General features: G+C 32.0%; 1 protein-coding gene across 6 annotated transcripts in view; it reads right to left on the bottom strand.

The window, feature by feature from the left end:
- LOC142226561 (sodium- and chloride-dependent glycine transporter 1) overlaps positions 1-27649 on the bottom strand; it is a 64557-nt gene that overhangs the window by 14383 nt on the left and 22525 nt on the right. For 5 of the 6 annotated variants that reach the window (XM_075296639.1, XM_075296635.1, XM_075296638.1 and 2 more), the window contains exons 2-5: positions 13260-13917; positions 8049-8180; positions 5337-5515; positions 5227-5267 (exon numbers count right to left, since the gene is read on the bottom strand). In XM_075296639.1, coding sequence (XP_075152754.1) covers positions 5227-5267; positions 5337-5515; positions 8049-8180; positions 13260-13692 — 785 coding nt within the window. In that variant the 5' untranslated portion in view covers positions 13693-13917. Of the gene's footprint in view, positions 1-5226; positions 5268-5336; positions 5516-8048; positions 8181-13259; positions 13918-25004; positions 25122-27649 lie in introns of those variants that run through there. The other variant, XM_075296636.1, reaches the window with a different exon arrangement.

Raw genomic sequence — 27649 nt, 5'->3', positions numbered from 1 at the left:
CAAGAGTATATATAGGGTTAAAAATTAATCACCGTGAAATTTCTCCCGTATAAATACAATTTGAATGGCCTGAAATTCAGTACTTTGTTTTTCGTTGTTCGATTAAAAACACCAATCGAATCTAATTTGTCAAAATATTTCTTTTGTTACAATTTTATTGATATGAAGTATTTTGCAAATTTTGTTTCGCCGGAGTCGGAGTCGAGCAAAATTTATACGACTCCGGCTCCGACTCCGACTCCAGCAAAATCTTCAGACTCCGACTCCAAGACTCCGACTCCGGCTCCGACTCCGGCTCCGACTCCACAGCCCTGGTAGAAAACTTCTACTAAAGACTGTCATCTACAATGGAATTACTTGGATTGTGGTAATACTTGTATCTTAAAACTCCTTAACATTGTCTTCTAAATTGGAAGTTAGTCCATACGGGGTACATATGTTATTCAGAAACAAGTATATACGGCCGTAAGTTCGGCCAGGCCGAATCTTATGTACCCTCCACCATGGATTGCGTAGAAACTTCTATGAAAGACTGTCATCCACAATCGAATTACTTGGGTTGTGGTATCTTAAATCGTTTTCTAAATTGTGAGTTAGTCCATACGTGGTCTTATATGGGGGCTATATACAATTATTGATATTGACAAATTTTTGTGTGATTGGGGATCGATTTATCTGAGGGCTATATATAACTATAGACCGATATGGACCTAGTTAGGCATGGTTGTTAACGGCCATATATGTTACTAGCACAATGTACCAAATTTCAACTGACTCGGATGAAATTTGCTCCTTCAAGAGGCTCCAAAACCAAATCTCGGAATCGGTTTATATGGGTGCTATATATGATTATGAACTGATATGGACCACTTTTGGCATGGTTGTTAAATATCATATACTACCACCACGTACCAAATTTCAACCAGATCGGATGAATTTTGCTTCTCCAAAAGGCACCGGAGGTCAAATCTGGGGATCGGTTTATATGGGAGCTATATATAATTATGGACTGATACACTGTTAGAAAAATATGTTTTTCATATGTTTCGATATAAACAAAATGTGTTTCGGGCACAATTTTTAAACACAATATATTTAAGTGCAAACATGTAATGTTCTCAAACTAACACTAAATGTTTGGAACACATATGTTAATATGTTAGAATATATTATGTTTGGGGCATGCATGTTTCATAAAAATTATATGTGTGAATGTAAACATATATAAATTTACAAATTTCGAGTAAACATATATATGTTGTGATATTTTATTCAGAGAGCGACAGAGAGAGAGAGAGAGAGAGTATAGAGAAAGAAATAGAGATAAAAACCGGGAGGGTTGACGAAAGATATCAAATTAACACAGCGAGAGAATCGAAAGAGAGCAATTTCTGTGAAACCGCTTATATGTTGTTTCGGAAACTGCTTTATGATAAGGCCATTGTATACGCTTAAGTCTAAATATTATTTAATTTAAGTCTAAATATTATTTAATTTGTGTATATTATAAAATTATTTATGAATGTTTATACTCGACCCCACGTTCTTCCTTTGTTAGAGTTTTTGAATTCCTTCCAAAATATCAAACTTTTATACCAAAAACCGTTTTTTATTACAAAATTGTTATTTTTGCAATAAAAAAATTATATTTTATCCAAAAGCTCAATCTTTAATAACCCACATTTCGAAGTTTCTTTATAAAAATTTATAGTATAAATATAAATATGTAAATTAAAAAAAAAAAACAATTGGTGTTTGGTCGGAGCAGGGATTGAACCCACGACCCTTTGCATGTACGGCAGACATGCTAACCACTGCTCCACGTTGCCAACACATGTATGTTTCTGTTAAATAATGTTATGTTTGCATGGGCTCGTGGGCGCTGCAAACTATGCTATATAAATGTAACTTATAACGATAATTGTCTTCTGGTGACTATAACAGCTACGTAGCTCAGTGGTAGTGTGTTGGCTTACAAACTGTATGGTCCTCGGTTCGATTCTCCGTCCAGGCGAAAGGTAAAATTTAAAAAAATTATAAAATTGAATAATTTCTTCAAAATTATTTGTATTACAGAAAAAGGTGCCAAGAACTAAAAAATTTCGTGGAATGAGCACAATCTTCTTTGGGGAAAATTCTTCCAAGCATATAATATTTTTGGGCTCAAAATGCTTCCTAACATATAATATTTTCTCATATAACAAACATATTAATGTTTCGGCAGTATCCAATAATATATGTGCTTCCTGCAAAATATGTTTGGAACATATGTTAGAGAGGCGATTTTTTTTGAGGGTGTATGAACCAATTGCTGCATGGTTTTTGGTTACCATATACTAACATTTCAACCGAATCGGATGAATTTTGCTCTTGCAAGGGGCTCCGGAGGTCAAATATGGGGATCGGTTTATATGGGGCCTATATATAATTATGGACCGATTAAGACCAATTTTTGCAAGGGTATTTGAGGCCATATATTAACACTACGTACCAAATTTCAACTGAAACAGATGAATTTTGGTCTTCCAAGAGGTTCCGGAGTTCAAATCTGGTGATCGGTTTATATGGGGGCTATATATAATTATGGACCGATGTGGACCATTTTTTCCATGGTTGTTAGAGACCATATACTAACACCATGTACCGAATTTCAGCCAGATCGGATGAAATTTGTTTCTCTTAGAGGCTCCGCAAACTAAATCGGGGGATCGGTTTATATGAGGGCTATATATAATTATAGACCTATGTGGACCAATTTTTGCATGGTTGTTAGAGATCATATACGTACACCATGTACCAAATTTCAGCCGGATGGGATGAAAATTGCTTCTCTTAGAGGAGCCGCAAGGCAAATTTGGGGGTCCGTTTATATGGGGGCTATACGTAAAAGTGGACCGATATGGCCCATTTGCAATACCATCCGACCTACATCAATAACAACTACTTGTGCCAAGTTTCAAGTCGATAGCTTGTTTCGTTCCGAAGTTAGCGTGATTTCAACAGACGGACGGACGGACGGACGGGCATGCTCAGATCGACTCAGAATTTCACCACTACCCAGAATATATACTTTATGGGGTCTTAGAGCAATATTTCGATGTATTACAAACGGAATGACAAAGTTAATATACCCCCCATCCTATGATGGAGGGTATAAAACGGCAAATTGGAAACCTACATACTTCAGGTCTTAACCGGTATGAATTTTTACGCCGTAAAAAAAGTCAGAAGTGAAATCTGGGGATCGGTGTATCTGGGGGCTATATATAACTATGGACCGATATGGACATGATTGTTAGCTACCATATACTAACACAACGTACCAAATTTCAGCCGAATCGGAGGAAATTAGCGCCTCCAAGAAATTTGCTTTTCCAAGAGGCTCCCCGGAACCAATTTTAGCATGAATGTTAGAGACCATATACTAACACCACGTACCAAATTTCAACCGGGTTGGATGAAATTTGCTCCTCCAAGAGGATCCGCAATCAAAATCTGGGGATCGGTTTGTATGGGGGCTATATATAACTATGGATCGATATGGACCAATTTTTTCATGGGTGTTAGAGGTCATATACTAACACCACGTACCAAATTTTAACCGGATCGGATGGGTACTATACGTAAACGTTGTCCGATATGGCCCATTTGCAATACCATCCGACCTACATCAATAACAACTACTTGTGCCAAGTTTCAAGTCGATAGCTTGTTTCGTTCGGAAGTTAGCGTGATTTCCACAGACGAACGGACAGACGGACGGACGTTCTTAGATCGACTCAGAATTTCATCACCCTATGGTGGAGGGTATAAAAAATATAGTTTCAAAAAATTGTTTGTTTTAACCATAATCAATATTACTAAAAATATTTAATTAAAATTTTAATTAAATATCCAATTAGGAATTATTTAGATCATAGAAGGAGGAGGAAGGCCTCTGGGGAGGCCTACCTACGCAACAATTTTTTTCTGGGAAAAAGTGTGGTACTACTTTTAGTTGCTTTATTATAAATTAATTGTCTAGTTTTGTTAAGCTCTGATTTTTTATAAAATAAAACATTAATTGAACCTATAACTTCAGTCTATTGATTTTTATCTAGGGGGGCTATAGCCCCCCCTAGGAAAATTGTCTAGCTACGCCAATGTGCACAGGGATGATCTTGGTCTCCGCATAAAGGTGATCCAGGGGTGTACTGCGGAGACATCCTGTTGCAGTTCTGAGGGCAGCGTTCTAACAGGTCTGTATGTTATTCCACTGCGTGTCGCTTGTTTGTGGTGTCCACACTGGCGCTGCATAGTTTACCACTGACCGGCCAATTGCTTTATATGTAATCAACAAGGTTTCTTTGTCCGCACCCAAAGTGCTGCCGGCAAGCGACTTGAGGACCTTGTTTCTACCGTGGAGCTTATTACAAATTGCCGTGGCATGGGCGGACGACTTAAAAAGGCTGTCGAATGTGACCCTGAGAATCTTGGGGTAATTTGTGGTCGGAATTATTTCGCCGTCGACTCTGACATCCAACTGCCTGCGTACTTCCGACGTCCATGTAGTGAATAGTATGGCTGAGGATTTGGTGGGAGATATCCTCAAATTTCTTGCAGTGGTAAGATTAGCGAGGTAGACGTTCAATCGATCGCATATGTCATTTCCGTTTGTAACACATCGAAATTTTCCTTTCCCTTTCATCATATAAAAAAATCATATTCTTGGTCAAGTAAAAACGCGATGCTGATCGGTAGCTGTCCGTCTGTCTGTCTATTGTACTATGGGTAGAGCCAAAGATGTGTTATATCGGTCCATTTCATCCGATCCAGCTGAAATTTGATATGTGAATCAATAACCATTCAAAAACATTGTTCTTATCGGTACACAATTAAATATAGACTCCTGTATGTAAACCTATATAAAGAACTAATGTGGTTTATATAAGTATTTACTCTTTCCTTTTATATTACTTAGACTCCAAAAGGAAATTTATTCGGACTTCGTCACTTTAACGAAGAGTTAAAATTTAGATCGATATATAAAGTAAAGCTGTTACGATAGCATCTGAAAATTCTTGTGTCACCCTGTTATTAAGTCAACCAATTTTATATCACTCCTAAAAGTATGCTTTATAATTTTATTGGTATTCCAAGTACTTGGGGAAAGATCTATTGAAATATTTTATATTTTCAAATCGCTCTAAAAAAATTTTAAGGAAATTGTAGGAAAATTATACTTGCCGGAAATATTCTTCAGATGCATGAGGATGTATTTCTTCTTCCTAAAGAAAAATTAGTTTAGAAAAATTTACCGAAATGAAAAAATTGTTTTGGCTATAACAATAACTCACATCATAATCATCGTAAGTGCTATGGGTTGAACAGTTTGGAGTATTCCATGAGTTATTACAACTCATCCATGGTATCACAGAATTAAAAGAATTGGCAGCATAAACTAGAGGAACGGAAGCAATAACTGCATAGTAGGATAATGAAACTAAATTGTGCAGTAAAATGGAATAACCAACACCTGTAATGAAGACAAAAAAAAAAAAACAAACAAACAAAAAAAAAAACAAAATTTTTCATATTAGGCAACAAACAAATTTTATTTTTTTAAGAAAATTCCTTAGAATATTTTTTTTTATTTTGTGTCTTTAGAGGAAATTTTCTATAGAAAAAAATTGGAAAATTTTTCTATAGAAATAAAATTTTTTATGAAATACGATATTGAGGAAATTTTCTATGGATATAATATTTTGAGAAATAAAACTAAGACGCCATTTTATATAAAATTAAATTTAGACAAAATTTTCTTTAGAAATAAAATTTTGATAAAAATTTTTATAGAAATAAAATTTTGACAAAATTAAAAGAAATAAAATTTTGACAAAAAATTTTTTGAAATAAAATTTTAATAGAATTTTCATAGAAATAAAATTTTGTCTCTATAGGAAATTTTTTAGAAATTTTGACTTTAGAGAAAATTCGTAGAAATTTTGTAGTTAGAAATAATTTTTTTATTGTCGTTAAAAAAATTTCATATAAATTTTTCCTTTTGGAACAAATTCTTAAAAATGTTGTCTTTACAAACATTTTCTTAAAAATTTTGCCATTAGAAAAAATTTCATAGAAATTTTGCGTTAATAGAAAACTTCTAAGAAATTTTGTCTATAAATAAAATGTTTAAGAAATTTCGACTATAGAGAAAATTAAAAAAAAAAAAATGTTGATAGAGCAAAATTCTTTGAAATTTTGTTTGTAGAGGAAAGAATTTTGTCCTTAGAGAAATTTTTATAAATTTTATTTTCAGTCTTTTGTGAAAAATTCTTAGAAATTTTATCTTTAGAGGAAATTTCTTGAAAACATTGTATGTAGAAAAAAATTCTTAACAGATTTATCTTTAAGAAAATTTCTTGGAAAATTTCGTTTTACATTTTTAAATTGTTAGAAGCATTGTCTTTAGCGAAAATTTCTTAAAAATTTTGTCTTTAGAGGAAATTTCTTGAAAATATTTTATGTATTAGGCAACAAAACAAAAGTTTGTCTTCAAAAAAATTGTTATGTTTTTAAGAAAATTCCTTAGAATATTTTTGTTATTTGGTGTCTTAAGAGGAAATTGTCTATAGAAACAAAATTTTGGAAACATTTTCTATAGAAATAAAATTTTGAGAAAATATCGAAATAAAATTTTGAGGAAATTTTCTATGGAAATAATATTTTGAGAAAATTTTCTATAGAAATAAAACTTAGACGACATGTTATATAGAATTGAACTTAGACAAAATTTTCTATAGAAATAAAATTTTCATAGAAATAAAATTTTGTCTTTAGAGGATTTTTTTAGAAATTTTGACTTTAGAGAAAATTCGTAGAAATTTTGTAGTTAGAAAGAATTTTTTGTCGTTAGAAAAATTTCTTATAAATTTTTTCTTTTGAAAAAAAATTCTTAAAAATTTTGTCTTTCCAAAAAATTTCATAGAAATTTTGCGTTTATAGAAAACTTCTAAGAAATTTTGTCTATAAATAAAATGTTTAAGAAATTTTGACTTTAGAGAAAATTACACAGAAAAAATGTTGATAGAGCAAAATTCTTTGAAATTTTGTCTGTAGAGAAAAGAATTTTGTTTTTAGAGGAAATTTTTTATAAATTTTATTTTCAAACTTTTGTGAAAAATTCTTAGAAATTTTGTCTTTAGAGGAAATTTCTTGAAAACATTGTATGTAGAGAAAAATTCTTAACAATTTTATCTTTAAGAAAATTTTTTAGAAAATTTGAAACTTTCTATAGAAATAAAATAGTAGGAAAATTTTCTATAGAAATAAAATAGTGGGAAAATTTTCTATAGAAATAAAATTTTGAGGAAATTTTCTATAGAAATAAAATGTTGAGGAAATTTTCTATAGGAATAAAATTTTGAGAAAAATTTCTATAAAAATCAAATGTTGACAAAATTTTCGATAGAAATAAAATTTAGACAAAACTTTAAATTTTGAAATAAAATTTTGCTTTTAGGGGAAATTTTGTCGTCAAGCGAAATTTCTAAGAAATTTTGAATTTAGAGAAAATTCGTAGGAATGTTGTTGTTAGAAAGAATTCTTTAGAGAAAATTTCTTACAAATGTTGTCACCAAAGAAAAATTCTTAGAAGGTTTGTCTTTACAAAAAATTTCTTAAAAATTTTGACATTAGAAAAAATTTCTTAGAAATTTTGGTTTAGAGAAAATTTCTTAGAAATTTGGCTATAAAGAAATTTTTTAGGAAATTTTGACTTAAGAGAAAATTTCATAGAAAACTTCGTCGTTACAGAAAAATCATTCGAAATTTAAAAATCTTTAAAGAAAAATTTGTAGCAATTTTGTTTGTAACGAGAATTTCTTGTAAATTTTGTTTTTCTTGGAAATTGTCACTTTAGAGATCATTTCTTCGAAAATTTGTGTTTAGAGAAATATTCTTCGAAACTTTTAGTACTTTTGTCTTTAAAGAAATTTTTTTAAAATATTTATATACAAAAATTTTTTGTCATTTCGAAATTACACACTTTTTTCACCTTTCACTCTTACCTTTGAATATAGGTGCCACACGAAATACCGAAATGGTACCCGATGATGAGAATTGTCCCAGAAAAGTTTGAATACCAAATATGGGTATGGCATAGAGAAGTACACCGAACAGATATGGCACCAAGGCGTACGCTGTTTAAAAAAATAAACAATATAAATAATTATAAATAATTACTCAAAAGAAAACTCGTTCACAATTATATAAATAAGGTCAATGGCAGGGCAAATAAATAATCAGAGTATCTACAATAAATTAAATTTGTGATAACATTTCAATGAGCTATGTAATCAAATGGGCATAATTGAAAATAGCGGCAGTGACGACGATTTGTCTAATAAAATACAAACGCTTTGCCATTTACACCGTCATAGACCAGATAGAGGGGCAGAAGGCACTGTCGACAAAACTACCATATGATTTAGCACTTAAAAATGAATAAGCGTGTAAAGTGTCGGCATTATAAAAAGAATTTTAGGACTATGTCAATTTGATTTTATACATTCGTATTTCTAATGAGTAATGGGTTTAACTTTTGAAGGCGGAAATTAAAAACAATTGAGGGCGCCATAACGTCTTAATATAGGAAAATAGGTGGGATATATATGGGAACTAAATTCAAAATAAATTTGAGCCGAAATTTTATTTTCTATAGAAATAAAATTTTGAAAAAAAAATCTATAAAAATAAAATTTTGAGAAAATTTGCTGTAGAAATAAAATTTTGAGAAAGTTTTCTATAGAAATAAAATTTTGAGAAAATTTTCTGTAGATATACAATTTTCTGAAGAAATGACATTTTGGCAGTTTTCTAAATTTTGGCAAGTTTTTCTATAAAAATTTGAGAAAATTTTCTAAAGAAATAAAATTTTGAGAAAATTTTCTATAGCAATAAAATTTTGAAAAAAAATTCTATAAAAATAAAATTTTGAGAAAATTTTCTGTAGAAATAAAATTTGGAGAAAGTTTTCTATAGAAATAAAATTTTGAGAAATTTTTCTATAGAAATAAAATTTTGAGAAATTTTTCTATAGAAATAAAATTTTGAGAAAATTTTCTGTAGATATAAAATTTTGAGAAAATTTTCTATAAAAATAAAATTTAAAGAAAATTTTCTATAAAAATAAAATTTTCTATAAAAACAAATAGAAAAAGAAGAGGAGGCACGCTCAAAATAAACCCAGCCATGTGAATTCAAATCGATGATTTGACAGTGGCATAGGAAAAGAGATATGTTTGTTTCGAATTTATTTGGCATAAGCCGGCTATCAATGTAAAACCTTTTTTCGGAGGGTTCAAGTGTGGTTTTTGTTGGGTTTAATAAACTGCCTGAATTTATTCTGATAATTGGTTGATAGTTTTGCTGCAAGTAGAGGATGCTGATGAGGAATGTGGTAATTCCGAAACGTGCGTCCATCCAACCATCTTGCAGTCTATAGGGCTTTGCCCAAATAAATTTGACAAACATTCTTTTCCTCTGTTGGTTAAGCTACTCTTGTAGTTTAGTCAATGTATGGTTTTAAGCTGAAATAAAAAAACGACAACAATGCTTAAAGAACAAAACCAACAATAACAAAACAAAACAAATTTTAAGAAAATTTTTGTTTGGAAATAAAATGTTGACAAAATGTTCTATTGAAATAAAATATTGAGAAAATTTTCAATAAAAATAAAGTTTTGATAAAATCCTCTATAAAAATAAATTTTTGAGAACATTTTTTAATTTTCTATAGAAATGGTGCAATGGTTAGCTTGCATACACAGGGTCGTGAGTTCAAACCCAGTTTCGACCAAACACCAAAAGAAATAAAATTTTGAAAAAAAAAATTCTATCAAAATAACATTTTCTGTAGAAATAACAGTTTACCATTTACATCGTCATAGACCAGATAGAGGGGCAGAAGGCACTGTCGACAAAACTACCATATGATTAGCACTTAAAAATGAATAAGCGTGTAAAGTGTCGGCATTATAAAAAGAATTTTAGGACTATGTCAATTTGATTTTATACATTCGTATTTCTAATGAGTGATGGGTTTTCACTGAAAAAACAGTGAACCTACCAGGAAAGATAACTTTCGATTAATTTTAGAAAATTTGGAACTTTTTTAGAAAATTTTAACTAAACGGTATTACAAGCGCTGGCATCACTCCGATATGACAAAAATAAGTAAATATTTTTCGACAAATTCAAGAAAATTTATTAGACATAACTAAATTTTTTCAGTAGAAAATTTTGTAGTTTTAAGAGAAATCTTGGAGTTCAAAATTGCAAGAATGTCTTTAGTGACATACGAAGTTCATGATGGACACATTTTTGGTAAAATTTGCAAATTTAAAGAAATAATGAACTATTTTGTAAGAAATACGAAATTAGGAAATCTTTATGCTTTATTTGTGTATAACTTTTTCCCGTTTTTTAGTTCATTTAACTAACATACGCAAAAAATTATTTGACTAAAATAAACTTTTTCCAAACATAATGATTCTATGAACTAATATAAAGTTAATATGGCTTTAGTGAAATAGAGAGTTCACTTTTTTTTGAGTGTTGAAGGCGGAAATTAAAAACAATTGAGGGCGCCATAGCGTCTTAATATAGGAAAATGGGTGGGATATATATGGGAGCTAAATTCAAAATAAATTTGAGCCGAGATTTTATTTTCTATAGAAATAAAATTTTGACACAATTTTCTGAAGAAATGAAATTTTGGCAATGTTTTCTAAATTTTGGCAAGTTTTTCTATAAAAATTTGAGAAAATTTTCTAAAGAAATAAAGTTTTGAGAAAATTTTCTATAGCAATAAAATTTTGAAAAAAAAATTCTATAAAAATAAAATTTTGAGAAATTTTTCTATAGAAAAAAATTTTGAGAAAATTTTCTGTAGATATAAAATTTTGAGAAAATTTTCTGTAGATATAAAATTTTGACAAAATTTTCTACAGAAATAACATTTTTAGAAAATTTTCTATAAAAATAAAATTTAAAGAAAATTTTTTATAAAAATAAAATTTTTTATGGAAATAAAATGTTGACAAAATTTTCTATTGAAATAAAATTTTGACAACATTTTCTAAAGAAATAAAATATTGAGAAAATTTTCTATAAAAATAAAGTTTTGATAAAGATCTCTATAGAAATAAATTTTTGAGAAAATTTTTTAAATTTGCTATAAAAATGGTGCAATGGTTAGCTTGCATACACAGGGTCGTGGGTTCAAACCCAGTTTCGACCAAACACCAAAAGATTTTTCAGCGGTGGATTATCCCACTTCAATAATGGTGGTGACATTTCTGAGTGTTTCAAAGCTTCTCTAAGAGATTTCACTGCAATGTGGAACGCCGTTCGGACTCAGCTATAAAAAAAAAGATCCCTTGTCATTGGTCTTAACATAGAATCGGGCAGCACTCGGTGATAAGAGAGAAGTTCACCACTGTGGTATCACAGTGGAATGGTCGAAGTGAACATTAAATATAGGGCAGCCACTATAGCTAACCTAACCTATGGAAATAAAATTTTGACAAAATTTTCTTTAGAAAACCATAAAATATGGCCAACGTTTTCTCTAGGAAAGAATTCTGACAAAGTTTTCTGTAAAATAAATTTTCTATAGAAATAAAATTGTTCTGATTATTCATTTTGTTCGGCTTGAGCTCAATCGATTATAATAATAAATATTAAAACAAATAAATAATTATTTATTTATATTAAAACAAATAAATAATTATTTATTTGTTCTAATACTTATATCCAATATTTCGGTTAGCGCCAAAAACTAAAAATTAAATTGCAAAATTTTCTATAGAAATAAAATTTTAACAAAATAATCACTATAGAGAATTTTATCAACATTTTATTTCGATAGAAAATTTTGTCAACATTTTATTTCTATATAAAATTTTTTTTCAAAATGTTATTTATATAAAAATTTTTTCAAAATTTTATTTCTATAGAAATTTTTTCAAAATTTTATTTCTATAGAAAATTTTGTAAAAATTTTATTTCGATAGAAAATTTTATCAAATTTTTATTTCTGTAGATGTTTTTTTTCAAAATTTTATTTCTATAAAAAATTTTGGTAAAATTTTATTTCTATAGATCAATATTGTCAACATTTTATTTCTATAGAAAATTTTGTCAAAATTTTATTTCTATAAAAGATTTTGTCAAAATTTTATTTCTATAGAAAATTTAGTCAAAATTGTATTTCTATAAAAAATTTTGCCAAAAGTTTTATTTCTATAGAATTTTTTTTTTCAAAATTTTATTTCTATAGAAAATTTTGTCAAAATTTTATTTCTATAAAAAATTTTGTCAAAATTTTATTTCTATAGAAAATTTAGTCAAAATTGTATTTCTATAAAAAATTTTGCCAAAAGTTTTATTTATATAGAAATTTTTTTTCAAAATTTTATTTCTATAGAAAATTTTTTCAAAATTTTACTTCTATAAAAAATTTTGTCAAAATTTTATTTCTATAGAAAATTTTGTAAAAATTTTATTTCTATAGAAAATTTTGTCAAAATTTTATTTCTATAGAAAATTTTGTCGAATTTTTATTTCTAAAGAAAATTTTGTCGAAATTTTATTTCTATAAAAAATGTTGTCAAAACTTTATTTCTATAAAAAATTTTGTCAAAATTTTATTTCTATAAAAAATTTTGTCAAAATTTTATTTCTATAGAAAATTTTGTCAAAATTTTATTTCTATAGAAACTTTTGTCGATTTTTTTTTTTTTTTATACAACATTTTATTTCAAAAGAAAATTAATGAAAATTCCGTTGTTTTGAAGAATTTACGAAGAATATTTAATGTAAAATATTTCGTAATGGGAACGAAGACAATTCTTTCAATGTAATAATGAAACTATTAAAATTCAATTTCCGATCCATTAAAATACCTAGGCCAACAAATAAATCCACTTCCTCTAAAAGCGAGTCTCAATTAGTCAGACTTGATTTATTTACACAGAACAAAGTCTTGGAGAGAGAAAGCACTTAATATATTTAACTGTTGAATATTTATGGATGTTCATACCAGTATCCCTCCCTTTTACTTGATTCAATTAAAGCAATCAGTATAGCTCTATTCTTAACAGTTTTATTATGCCAATTTGTCTGCATTTATTAAAATGCACTTTATACAATGAGCTTCAGAGTGTAATGAATGCAATGTACCTAACTAGCCAATGATATTAACAAATTTCACTTACCTCCCGCGCACATGGACACATATAGAGCCAATTCCGAAAAGACCACCGAGCCAAAGGCATGGCTTATGCAGGCAAAATAGAAGTCAGCTGCTGTCGACCAACGACCTCTCAATTTGTCGTATTTGAAAGGTCGCTGGTGAGTGTCATATGCCGTTGATGTCGACGTGATGAAATTATTATTGAGGCCTAGAGCAGAATGTGTGGAGGAGTGTGATAGACCATGACCGCCGTTTTCATTGTGTTCCGCATACGGTGATGACATTGTCGCCTCTGTAGATGTGACATCTTCGTACTCGTCATAGTCATCATCGTCAAGTTCATGTTTGCTGTGTGAATGAGAAGTGGATCCGGGTGATGATGCCGAGGAGCCGTTGGAAATGATGCGAGTGCAGTTGCTTAAATGATTCTTGGCTTCGGTGTAGAAAGATTTCATTGCATTTGCACTCTACCCTGCCTTTTCGTGAATGTTTTGTTATCTGATGATCATTGAGGAGGAATGTTGGTTACAGCAAACTATTGTTGATTAGGAAGTCACAAGAAGATCTTTTCAGCTTTAATTTATATTGTATTTGTCACAGATAATATATGTCTAAGTGTTGCACTTGTAGACGGGAACTTGCCTATTGTAATCTTCTGGTGATTGGTTTTGTAGTAGATTCTGTTGAAATTTCAAGAAATACAATCGAATATAATTTATTTTTGGATGGTATTGTTGTTATTGTCTGATTTTAAAATTTTTTATTGTTGGTTATTTAAATCTTCAAGTGTAATTGAAATCCCCACTTTGCTACAAATTACAAAAGTAATCATTTCTAGTATGATGGAATTTATATTGTCTGTAGACAAGTTGCCTATTGGTTGTTCATTTGGAAACATTGTAACATAGTTGGTTGATAAATCAATTCTACACTCGCAATCGAAAATTCTTGGAATTTTTATAAGTGTAGACATAATTTGATGTGGCCTACACAGAAGAAGTATTACCATATTTTTTTTCCAATTAAAATTATTAAACGATTAAGTAAATGAATTAGATTCAATCATACCTCAAATAGCCAGCAAAAAAAAATGGAAGTACTTCTAAAGGAACAACTTTAAAAGCACTTCCAAAAATGTCCTCCCAAAGAAGTACTTTATTTTAGCTGCACAGGAAGTTCATTTGAGTCAATTTTTTATAACTCGTTTTTTGTCGTATTTTTAATGGACAATTTTAAATTTTTTGTTTCAAATAGGTTCAAAATAGATTAAGAATTAATAAAATGGTAAAATTTATTTAAATTTTGCCGAAAAAAATGCCAAATCCATTCTAGAAAAATTTAGATTTTTTGAAAATATTTGATGTCAAACGTTCCACACAAGCGTAAGAATGCATTAAAACTCATAAAAATTTTTAAAAATTATTTGTATGTCAAAATATGACAAAATTTCTTAATTCACATCCAAAACACTGAATTCGCATCATACCTTAAGAAGTGATGCAAATTCAATGCCTCGGCTGTTAAAATGGTGGACATCCGTCCTATGACAAGCCGATGTTAAATACATCGCTTCTGCGCCAATTCTGCACCACTTCCGTATCCAAAAAGAACATTATCACTACTTTTTTGGCGACGCTTTTTTGCTGGGTAAACAAATCAATTTAATGAATCAAAAGTTAATTGGATTAAATAATTTCGAAATATATCTTTTTCATACATTGACTTATATCGCTAAAATGTCCATTTATGTACTGAAATATTGCCGTGAGGTAAAAGATTTCATGTCTTTGAGATACGAGGATTGCTTAGCATAGAAGACGTATTTCTTTGATATAAAGTTTTTTCCTTGTCCAAAAATGGATCAACTTTGCAATGAAGTTGTTTTGTGGTATTACAATGGACTGAATAGTCTAAGTGAGCTTGTAATATCGGGCTGCCACTGTACCTAACCTAACCTTTGAACTTAGAATTAAGTGAATTTAAGACTTGCGTCTTAAAAGAGAATTTACTTCAATTTTCCACTTCTTTGTATCGGAATCAATACCATAATCTTTAGTGTACAGATAATATCTTTGCAACAGGACCAAGCTTTTGTTTCAGTGTGGATGTAAGAAATATTCAGAAAACCATAGACCAAGTTCACCATATGTAGGTTAGGTTAAAGTCGCAGCCCGATTAAGATTCAGGCTCACTTAGACTATTCAGTTCATTGTGATACCACATTAACTAAAAGTACCTATTACATATGGACACTTCTAGTTTTAACCGCTGAACCTTCTCGATTATTTTTCTTCTCACCATATGTATGTATTGTTGGAACTAAAATAAGTCAAAATTTCAAATTTTAGCCAAATCAGATAAAAATTTCTCAAATTTGTGTTTGTGTTCATGCCCATAACATATGATCGCTCTCTTTATGCACTTTGAGGAATGCCGAATTTGGAATTTTCGGAGTGCACTTACTCTCATACTCAGAAAAAGTTTCCACAAACATTTTTTTAAAGCGCATCCCGGAATCCCCCATCAATTTTTCCACTTCCGATGCAGTGCTTTTGGACAAGTCCACAAACATTTTTTTTAAAGCGCATTCCGGGATCCCTGCTGCTGACATTTCAGAGGGTTTCAAAGCTTCTCTAAGTCGTTTCACTGCAATGTGGAACGCCTTTCGGACTCGGTTATAAAAAGGAGGTCCCTTAACATGGAATCGGGCAGCACTCAGTGATAAGAGAGAAGTTCACCAATGTGGTATCACAATGGACTGAATAGTCTAAGTGAGCCTGATACATCGGGCTGCCACCTAACCTAACGTAACCTAACCTAACCTATCCCGGGATCCCTTATAGATATTTTTCCACTTCCGATGCAGTTCTTTTGGGCAAGTCTTACAAAGTACGGAATTAGGACGTTTTAAGTGAAAATTAAAATTTTTGACAATTAAATTTCGCAAAAAAGAATAGAAAATCAATAAAAAACTAAAAAAAAGAACAATAAAAAATCATCCCCGCTGGAATTTGAACCTGTGTCCTTTGAGTTTTTCACTTCCATGGAAGTTTTTTTGAGAACGTTTTGCAAATTACGATCATTTTTAATTTTAATGGAAAAATGTATAATGAAAAAAATATATATTTAAACAAAAATATATGCACAAAAAAAAAACGATGTATAACATTAAAAATATTTTTTTTTTAGAAAAATATTTAATAAAAAATATCCGCTAGTGAGATTTGAGCCAGCTTTCTTTATTTTTGCATTCATAATAATAAAGAACATCTCAGGAAGTAGTTAGAATGTCATCCTGTGGTGCCAAATTTGGTTCATGTCCCAAACATTTTGAATATCCGTTTTGATGTATCGTGTTCAATGTCGTTGTGTGCTGGGTGTGTTAAGGCGTTCTGTTATGGTGCCAATAGACCCAGGTTCAATCCCCGGGTGGAAGCGAAGATGTTTTTCAATTTGTATAAATTAGATAATAAGAAAATAAAAGTGTAAAAATAAAAATTGAAATTGAATTTTTTTTTCGATACGGAATAACAAAGTTAATATACCCCCCATCCTATGGTGGTGCGTACAAACAGTGTCAATTTTTCTTGACATTTTATTGGCAACCCTCCATTTGAGAACTCAAAAATTTTCTAAAGTATTTCAATACAATGTTGTGCAGATAGCTCAATTGGAATGGAAAAATTGATTCGAAAATTAACTTGATCGCATACAAATGTTCTAATGATAAAAATTTCTTTTTATTACATGATAAAGACAATAACATTGTAGGTAAAGCACTTGAGGACAAGTGATACTTTATATAAAACAAATATCGCACGTGAACATATGGGATTAGAAGTGAGCGTAAGTAAATTTTTAATCATGTTTACATTGCTATTTACAGTGTATCTGACACCAAGTATTACCAAACTCATTTCAATATATTTGTCAAAATGTATCTTACATATACGTTATATTTTTCATTGATAGTTCATTATGTTCTTTAAGGTCATTGAAATCTATAACAACGTTTAGTTCGTAAAATTTTTGAGATATACTTGAGGTAAAGAAAAATTCATTGGCTTGGGGAAAATTTTTTAAAACAAAATTTTCTGTGTATGTGATGTCAGTATGTGCCCTCTAATAATTGTCAAATATTGGATCATTACATAATTTTATATAATTCCCATATAAACCGACCACAGATAACAATCATTCACAAATTACTCCTATTGATCCATATTAGAACCCAGAGTTAATTTTCGGATCATCCCGATGGAGCAGAGTTCATGCGTTCCGGTTGGAATTTGGATGGCCCAGGATCCGGACAAATGATTAAATGTGTATATCACACATATATTTATCGACAAATTAAAAAAACAAAAAGAAGTATTTATATACGGCCGTATGTTCGGCCAGGCCGAATCTTATGTACCCTCCACCATGGATTGCCTAAAAACTTGTACTAAAGACTGTCATCCACAATCGAATTAACATACTTGGGTTGCGGTAACACTTGCCGATGGCAAGGTATCTTAGAACTTCTTAACATCGTCTTCTCAATTGTAAGTTAGTCCATACGGGGTATATATTAAACAAAACAAGTATATACGGCCGTAAGTTCGGCCAGGCCGAAGCTTATGTACCCTCCATCATGGATTGCGTAGAAACTTCTTCTAAACACTGTCATCCAGAATCGAATTACTTAAGTTGCGGTAACGCTTGCCGATGGCAAGGAATCTTAAAACCTCCTAACACCATCTTCTAAATTGTATGTAAGTCCATACGTGGTATATATTAAATCAAAAAAGATCGATCCAATACGTATATAATTCAGTTTGACAATGTAGACATAAAATTTTGACAAAAATTTCTACAGAAATAAAATTTTAACAAAATTTTCTATAGAAATAAACTTTTGACAAAATTTTCTATAGAAATAAAATCTTGGTAGATTATTTTTGGCTCGAGTGGCAACCATGATTATGAACCGAATAAAATTTGAACAAAATTTTCCAAAAAAAAAAAATTTGACAAAATTTTTTATAGAAATAAAATGTTGACAATGATGAAAATTTTATTATGAAACGAATAAAATTTTAACAAAATTTTCTCTAGAAATAAAATTTTGGTAGATTATTTTTGGCTCTAGTGGCAACCATGATTATGAACCGATATGGACCAATTTTTGTGTGATTGGACCAATTTTGGTATGGTTGTTAGCGACCATATACTAACACCACGTTCATAATTTGAACCGGATCGGATGAATTTTGCTCCTCCAAGAGGCTCCGGAGGTCAAATCTGGAGAACGTTTTATATGGGGGCTATATATAATTATGGACCGATATGGACCAATTCTGGCACGGTTGTTAAAGATCATATACTAACACCATGTTCCAAATTACAACCGGATTGGATGAAATTTGCTTCTCTTTGAAGCTCCGCAACCCAAATCTGGGGATCGGTTTATATGGGCGCTATATATAATTATGGACCGATGTGGACCAATTTTTGCACGGTTGTTAGAGACCATATACCAATACCATGTACCAAATTTCAGCCGGATCGGATGCAATTTGCTTCTCTTTGAGGCTTCGCAAACCAAATCTGAAGATCGGTTTATATGGGGTCTATATATAATTATTGACCGATGTGGACCAATTTTTGCATGATTGTTAGAGACCATATACCAACACCATGTACCAAATTTCAGCCGGATCGGATGAAATTTTCTTCTCTTAGAGGCTCCACAAGCCAAATCTGGGGATCGGTTTATATGGGAGCTATATATAATTATGGACCGATATGGACCAATTTTTGCATGGTTGTTACAGACCATATACCAACACCATGTACCAAATTTCAGCCGGATTGGATGAAATTTGCTTCTCTTTTAGGCTCCGCAAGCCAAATCTGAGGGCCCCTTTATATGGGGGCTATACGTAAAAGTGGACCGATATGGCCCATTTTCAATACCGTCCGACCTACATCGATAACAACTACTTGTGCCAAGTTTCAAGTCGATAGCTTGTTTCGTTCGGAAGTTAGCGTGATTTCAACAGACGGACGGACATGCTTAGATCGACTCAGAATTTCACCACGACCCAGAATATATATACTTTATGGGGTCTTAGAGCAATATTTCGATGTGTTACAAATGGAATGACAAAGTTAATATACCCCCATCCTATGATGGAGGGTATAAAAAGGCCGATTAAATACGTATATAATTAAGTTTGACAAAATTAAAATAAAATGTTTACAACATTTTCTATAGAAATAAAATTTTGACAACATTTTCTGCTGAAATAAAATTTTGACAAAATTTTCTACAGAAATAACATTTTGACAAAATTTTCTATAGAAATAAAATCATGACAAAATTTTCTATAGAAATAAAATTTTGACAAAATTTTCTATACAAATAAAATTTTGGTAGATTTTTTTGGGGATCGGCTATGTATAACTATAGATCGGTTTATATAGGGGCTATATATAATTAAGACCGGTATGGACCAATTTTTGCATGGTTGTTAGAGACCATATACTTACACCATGTACCAAATTTCAGCCGGATCGGATGAAATTTGCTTCTCTTAGAGGCTTCGCAAGCCAAATCTGGGGTCCGTTTATATGGGGGTTATACGTAAAAGTGGACCGACATGGCCCATTTGCAATACCATCCGACCTACATCAATAACAACTACTTGTGCCAAGTTTCAAGTCGATAGCTTGTTTCGTTTGGAAGTTAGCGTGATTTCAACAGACGGACGGACATGCTCAGATCGACTCAGAATTTCACCACGACCCAGAATATATATAATTTATGGGGTCTTAGAGCAATATTTCGATGTGTTACAAACGGAATGACAAAGTTAATATACCTCCATCCTATGGTGGAGGGTATAAAATAAACAAGTGAGTAAAGTAGAAAGTCGGGCGGGGCCGACTATATCATACCCTAAACCACCCCTACTGAATTAGTAAACATTTGTACATTAAGGGGTATATATGTAGTCCCACCAGAAATATCTGATATTAGGAGCTATAGTTGATTCTGAACCTACAGAGTTTATATGCCACTAATATTGCTTCCATTATTAAAACAAAAGAGGAAATCGCTCAATTAGTTTGGGTAATAAATCCAAATTTGTGTAAATCGGTCAATATATTTATGTACAAGCTATATGTATGGCTAAATAGATCGTCTAATACATCAAAATTTGAAATTTAAGTAACGTTGGTTAATAAATAAGAGTATTATGGCAAATCGAGCGATGTATATATATGGGAGCTGAATCTAAATCTGAACCAATTTGGATAATATTTGGCAAGTTTGATTGATACCATAGAAGTTTACCTTGTGCTAAATTTGAGTAAGATCGTGTAGTAATTAAGGCTATTTTGATAAAAAATTGGGGTTTTAGGGCAAATTTGTTAAAATCGGGCTATACATATATATGGGAGCTATATCTAAACCTGTACCGATTTAGATGATATTTGGCAGGTTTGGTTGATACCACAGAAGGTTACCTTTAGCTAAATTTGAGATCGGGTAATAAATAAGGGTTTTGTGGCCAAATTTGCGAAAATCGGGCTATACATTTATATGGGAGCTATATCTAAATCTGAACCGATTTCGAAGGGTAATGCAAAAAAATTACTTTGTGCTAAATTTGACGATAATCGGTTAGTAAAAAAGCTCAACGTAACCCCATTTGTCGAAATCGGGCGATACATATATATGGGAGCTATATCTAAATTTGATCCGATTTCTTCCAAATTCAACAGCATTCGTCCTTGTACCCAAAAAACACCCTGTACCAAATTTCATCAAAATCGGTTAATAATTGCAACCGGAATCCTGCGAACAACAAATACATGGACAGACGGACAGACACCAAGCGCTAGATCGACTCAGGAGGTGATTCTGAGTCAATCGGTATATATTCCATGGGGTCTAATATTTCTGGTAGGTACATTTTTTTTGGCAGATCAAAGCTATTATAACCTGACCACCATGTGGTTTAGAGTATAAAAATTATTAGACATAATTATTATACCCTCCACCATAGGATGGGTGCATTGACATAGCTAGGGGATTGCTAAGCCCCCAGAAAATTTATAGCTCTCTCAGACTATTTATCGGTAAAATTTATTACCTTTATATAAAAAATCGTAAAATCCAAGATAGATAAGTTTGTGAGTCGAAATAAAATCCCGATATTATCTGTCGAGAACTGTCAAAATGTCTATGTAGCTTAAAGGGCACCAGGCCAATCAAGATGATCAAAAATTAAATTTGAATGTTGTATTCATTAGGGTCATACATAAATGGACTAATATACACTGTACACACAGAGAAGAAATATGATCACAAGAAACATGTTTCATGAACAAAATGTTATTGTTGTACGCAAAAATGATGTTTTTTGGTTTCCGAAATCAGATACATGATTTCCAGAAAATAACATGGTTGCGTCAAAGATGTTGCATGTTTCCCATCCAAAAATAGCATTTTACTCTTTTTTCCTTGGTTGTATACACTAAAAAACAGTGAACCCACCAAGAAGCATAATTTTGGTTAATTTTAGAAAAATTAGATTATTTTTAGAAAATAGTATTACAAACGCTGTCATCACGCCAATATCACAAAAATAAGTAAATATTTTTCAACAAATTCAAGAAAGTGTATAAGACATAATTAAGTTTTTCACTTGTTAAAGAAAATTTCATAGATTGAAGGAAAAGGTTGGAGTTCAAAATTGTCATACGAAGTTCAAAATGGGCGCTTTTTCAGTAAAATTTACAAATTTAAAATAATAATGAACTATTTTGTGAAAAATACGAATTTAGTAAATCATTATGTTTCATTTGTGTATAATGTTTTCCCGTTTACTAGTTCATTTAACTAACGTACCAAAAATTAATAGAGCAAAAGAAACCTTCTCTAAACATAATAATTCCATGAACTAAAATAGAGTAAAATTGGCTTTAGTGAAATAGAGAGTTCACTTTTAGACCTTACTCAAAAACTCTAAAAAGTTTGACAAATATTTTTTACGTACGCTAGTTAAATTAACTAAATAAATGAAAAAAAAATATGCACAAATGAATCATAAAGATTTACTAAATTCGTGTCTTCGACAAAATAGTTCAGAATTTCTTAAAATTTGTAAATTTTACCAAAACTGGGAGCTTCTTGAAGTTCGTGTGGCACTAATGACATTTTTTTTAATTTTGAACTAAATTTTCGAAAATTAACCAAAATTCTCTTTTCTCATTGGTTCACTGGTTTTGAGTGTACTGTGGATCATTCCCCCTTATATGCGCCCAAATATATAAGTTTACTCTGCTTTTACTGATTCATTTTTATACCCACCACCATAGGATGGGGGGTATATTAACTTTGTCATTCCGTTTGTAACACATCGAAATATTGCTCTAAGACCCCATAAAGTATATATATTCTGGGTCGTGGTGAAATTCTGAGTCGATCTGAGCATGTCCGTCCGTCCGTCCGTCCGTCCGTCCGTCTGTTGAAATCACGCTAACTTCCGAACGAAACAAGCTATCGACTTGAAACTTGGCACAAGTAGTTGTTATTGATGTAGGTCGGATGGTATTGCAAATGGGCCATATCGGTCCACTTTTACGTATAGCCCCCATATAAACGGACCCCAAAATTTGGCTTGCGAGGCCTCTAAGAGAAGCAAATTTCATCCGATCCGGCTGAAATTTGGTACATGGTGTTGGTATATGGTCTCTAACAACCATGCAAAAATTGGTCCACATCGGTCCATAATTACATATAGCCCCCATATAAACCGATCACCAGATTTGACCTCCGGAACCTCTTGGAAGACCAAAATTCATCTGATTCAGTTGAAATTTGGTACGTGGTGTTAATATATTGCCTCAAACTCCCATGCAAAAATTGGTCGATATCGGTCCATAATTATATATAGGCCCCATATAAACCGATCCCCAGATTTGACCTCCAGAGCCCCTTGGAAGAGCAAAATTCTTCCCATTCGGTTGGAATTTGGTACGTAATGTTAGTATATGGTATCCACCAACCATGCAGGAATTGGTTCCTATCAGTCCATAATTATATATAGCTCCCATATAAACCGAACCCCAGATTTGACCTCCGGTGCCTTTTGGAGAAGCAAAATTCATCCGATCTGCTTGAAATTTGGTACGTGGTGGTAGTATATGGTATTTAACAACCATGCCAAAAGTGGTCCATATCAGTCCATAATCGTACATAGCCCCATATAAACCGATCCCGAGATTTCGTTTTGGAACCTCTTGGAGGAGCAAATTTCATCCGAGTGAGTTGAAATTTGGTACATTGTGCTAGTATATGGTCGTTAACAACCATGCCTAACTAGGTCCATATCGGCCTATAGTTATATATGGCCCTCAGATAAATCGATCCCCAATCACACAAAAATTGGTCCATATCAAGTTCATAATTGTATATAGCCCCCATATAAGCGACCCCCATATTTCAATTCTGGCTCTCTACGTACAAAAAGTCCATATCGATTCGTAATTATTTGTAGACTTAAATATACATAACTTTTTTGTCTAATATATACCATGTATGGACTAAATCACAATTTAGAAAACGATGTTAAGAAGTTTTAAGATACCACAACCCAAGTAATTCGATTGTGGATGATAGTCTTTCGTAGAAGTTTCTACGCAATCCATGGTGGTGGGTACATAAGATTCGGCCTGGCCGAACTTGCGGCCGTATATACTTGTTAATTTTAACGGCTAAACCAGAACTTAGTACACACTTTTAGGGAAAAATACTGTGCCTGACACGGGGTTCAACGTGCGACGACGTGTATCGGTACATGTTTTGTCATGTACCGATACACGATCGATCTTCCGATTTCACCACATCAGCGTCTAGACATCCCAATTTTTATCCAATTTGTCTGAAATTCAAAATCTAGAGGTAGTTTGGGTCCACACATATTTTGATATATCTCCTATAAAGACCAATCTCCCGTTTTGACTCCTAGGGTTTCTAGACAATGCCCTATTTTCCGATTTGCTTGAAATTCAAAATCTAAAGGTAGTTTAGATCCGTAATTAAGAGTGGGGAATATCCACACCATGTTCCCCACTCGGTCCATGTTTTGGTGTAACCCCCATGTATTAAATCTCCCGATTTCAATGTAAGTTATATGTTTGCTTAGCAGGGTATCTGTTATCAAATCGACCCGTCCGAATTTAAGACCGTATTCACTTGTTTAATGTTCCGTTTTGATTTTTCGTTAACGCTTCTGTTTCATTTCTTTACCATCCGCTCACGGTTTGTGAACGATTTTTTTCCTATTAGTGCAGGTAATTTTTTCTTATTTTAACAATCTATCGAGGAAATGGATACATTTTCGCACGATGTAGTTACTTTTGCCCACAAAACTGTTTATATTTTATTCTGTGAAGGCATTGTACACGACTGACAGAAACAATTCGTGTAGCAATTGTCAAGGCAACAGATGAAAATATTAAGAAAATGTTAACGGAGTCTGAAACGTATTTTACTCCCACAAATTTGTGTCATTCGAATCAATAAAAAAGATTTTCACCAAAACTATGGTCATTAGAATTTATAACATTTCGTTTCAGCTACCCAGCATAATCAACAACTATAAACCATATAAGTAGACACACAATATTTGTTAACACTTTAGTTTTTAAATGCAATTTGTTTTAAATTAATTTATAAATTAGTTTGTCACAATTACACGTAAATTACTTTTTCACACACAAATGGAAGATGCAACCACGACAAAAAAAAAATGAAATGTTTGGAGGGCAATATGACGGACAAATCGGTGTACGTTTAGTAAGAACTATCACGGTGAGTATCGCGTTTAAGACTAAAATTAAAAAAAACTGTAGAATAAACAAAATTGTTTGGCTATTATATGACAAAAGTGTCCATTCATAGAGACATGAAGACATACATACGTAAGAGTATGGGGCATGTCTCTGTCTATACTCTATGTAGATCATTTAGCATTTACATACAAACAAACAAACAAGGGATCATTGCTTTATAATAGAGAAAGAGACAATTTAATTAAATACTGGAAAAGTGAAAATGAATATCAAATACACAACAATAATAGCCCACAGAATACGACATACGAAGTACATCATGACAAATAGATGATAATTCCCAAGTACAGTAACTATTTGGATCGCATCTGAGTACAGAGTTGGCCCTAGCTGCAAATCAAAACTGGCGGGCCATAGACTAAATTTATTGGAATGTTTTTCATCACGAGATAAGAATAAACAAACACAAAAAATAAAAAAATTGTAAATTTTTAAAATTTTAAAATTTACACCAAACTAAGACCAACTGAGGTTTGATCGGATTGACATCACGCATGCCATAGTTTGTGGAATTCTACCAAAAATGGTAGCTTCTTTACTGGTAGATTAGTAGAATTCTTGATGTTTTGGTTGATTTTGAAAAGAGGTATGTACTTGAATAATTTTCTATAGAAATAAAATATCGGTATATCAAAGACATTCGGCATATTCAAACAAAACAAGTATATACGGCCGTAAATTCGGCCAGACCGAATTTTATGTACCCTCCACCATGGATTGCGTAGAAACTTCTACGAAAGAATGTCATCCACAATGGAATTAGACAAAAAAGTAATGTATAGGTAAGTCTACAAATAATTACGAATCGATATGGACTTTTTGCACGATACGTAGAGAGCCAGAATTGAAATATGGGTGTAGCTTATGTGGGGCTATATACAACTATGAACGTGATATGGACCAATTTTTGTGTGATTGGGGATCGATTTATCTGAGGGCTATATATAACTATAGACCGATATATGATTATGGACTGATATGGAGCACTTTTGGCATGGTTGTTAAATATCATATACTACCACCACGTACCAAATTTCAACCAGATCGGATGAATTTTGCTTCTCCATAAGGCACCGGAGGTAGAGGTGTGAGCGTGAGCGTGAGTGCAATTTCACTCACACTCACGCACATTCACGAAGTCAAATATTTATTCACGCACGCTCACGCACGATAAATGTCGTAGCCACTCCCAGTCACGCACATTCACGAAATGAAAAGCAGTAATCACGCACGTTCACGCACGAAGTACTTTTACAGACTCACGCTCACGCACGATTCACGACAATTCACGTGATCCACGACAAATTCACGAGACTCATGGCATTTTCCCATCGGGAATGAGCAAGGGTAATACAATTCATAAATAAAATATAGTTCGACAACTAAATCAATTTCAGTTAACATACGAGTAAGAATTAAATCTTGATTTTTTTTCGTAAGCGTGATTTTGCAGAAATTTTATTCACGCACATTCACGAACCGATTTTATTACTCACGCACACTCACGCACGACATATTTGTTTTAGTCCCATTCACGCACATTCACGAGAGTTGCTTCAGATTTTATTCACGACTCACGTGATTCACGCGTGAATCACGCGTGTCACGATAATTTCGTGTCACGCGCACACCTCTAACCGGAGGTCAAATCTGGGGATCGGTTTATATGGGAGCTATATATAATTATGGACTGATATGAATCAATTCCTGCATGGTTGTTGGATACAATATACTAACATCACGTACCAAATTTCAACCGAATCGGATGAATGTGGCTCTTCCAAGGGGCTCCGGAGGTCAAATATAGAGATTGGTTTATATGGGACCTATATATAATTATGGACCGATGTTGGCCAATTTTTGCATAGTCATTAGAGACCGATATGGCCCATTGGCAATACCATCCGACCTACATCAATAACAACGACTTGTGCCAAGTTTCAAGTCAATAGCTTGTTTCGTTCGGAAGTTAGCGTGATTTCAACAGAAGGACGGGCGGACATGCTCAGATCGACTCAGAATTTCACCACGACCCAGAATATATATACTTTATGGGGTCTTAGAGCAGTATTTCGATGTGTTACAAACGGAATGACAAAGTTAATATACCCCCCCCCCCCCCTTCCTATGGTGGGGGGTATAAAAATGTATGCTTTCCGCATATCAACACTTTCTGGTACAAAATTCATCACTTCTGGTACAAAATTCGACATTTTTAAAAATATGATCGATGGTTTGTTGTATAGTAAATATTTTTCATAGATGTCATACGAAACAAAAAAATAAAGGCTTCTTCACAACAAATGTTCGTTATTGAAACACTTTTATCTTGTCGCTCACTTCATACCGGTATATCTATAAAATAAAATATTGAAATAAAATTTTGACAAAATTTTCAGTGGAAAAAATTATGACAAAATTTTCAATGGGAAACAAATTTTGACAAAATTTTCTAAAGAAATAAAATGTTGACAAAATTTCCTATAGAAACAAAAATTT

The sequence above is a fragment of the Haematobia irritans genome, chromosome 2 (assembly GCF_050003625.1).
Source record: "Haematobia irritans isolate KBUSLIRL chromosome 2, ASM5000362v1, whole genome shotgun sequence".
Classification (NCBI taxonomy): Eukaryota; Metazoa; Arthropoda; class Insecta; order Diptera; family Muscidae; genus Haematobia; species Haematobia irritans.
Note: the sequence above shows the minus strand (reverse complement) of the source record. Positions and strands in the feature narration are given on the sequence as shown.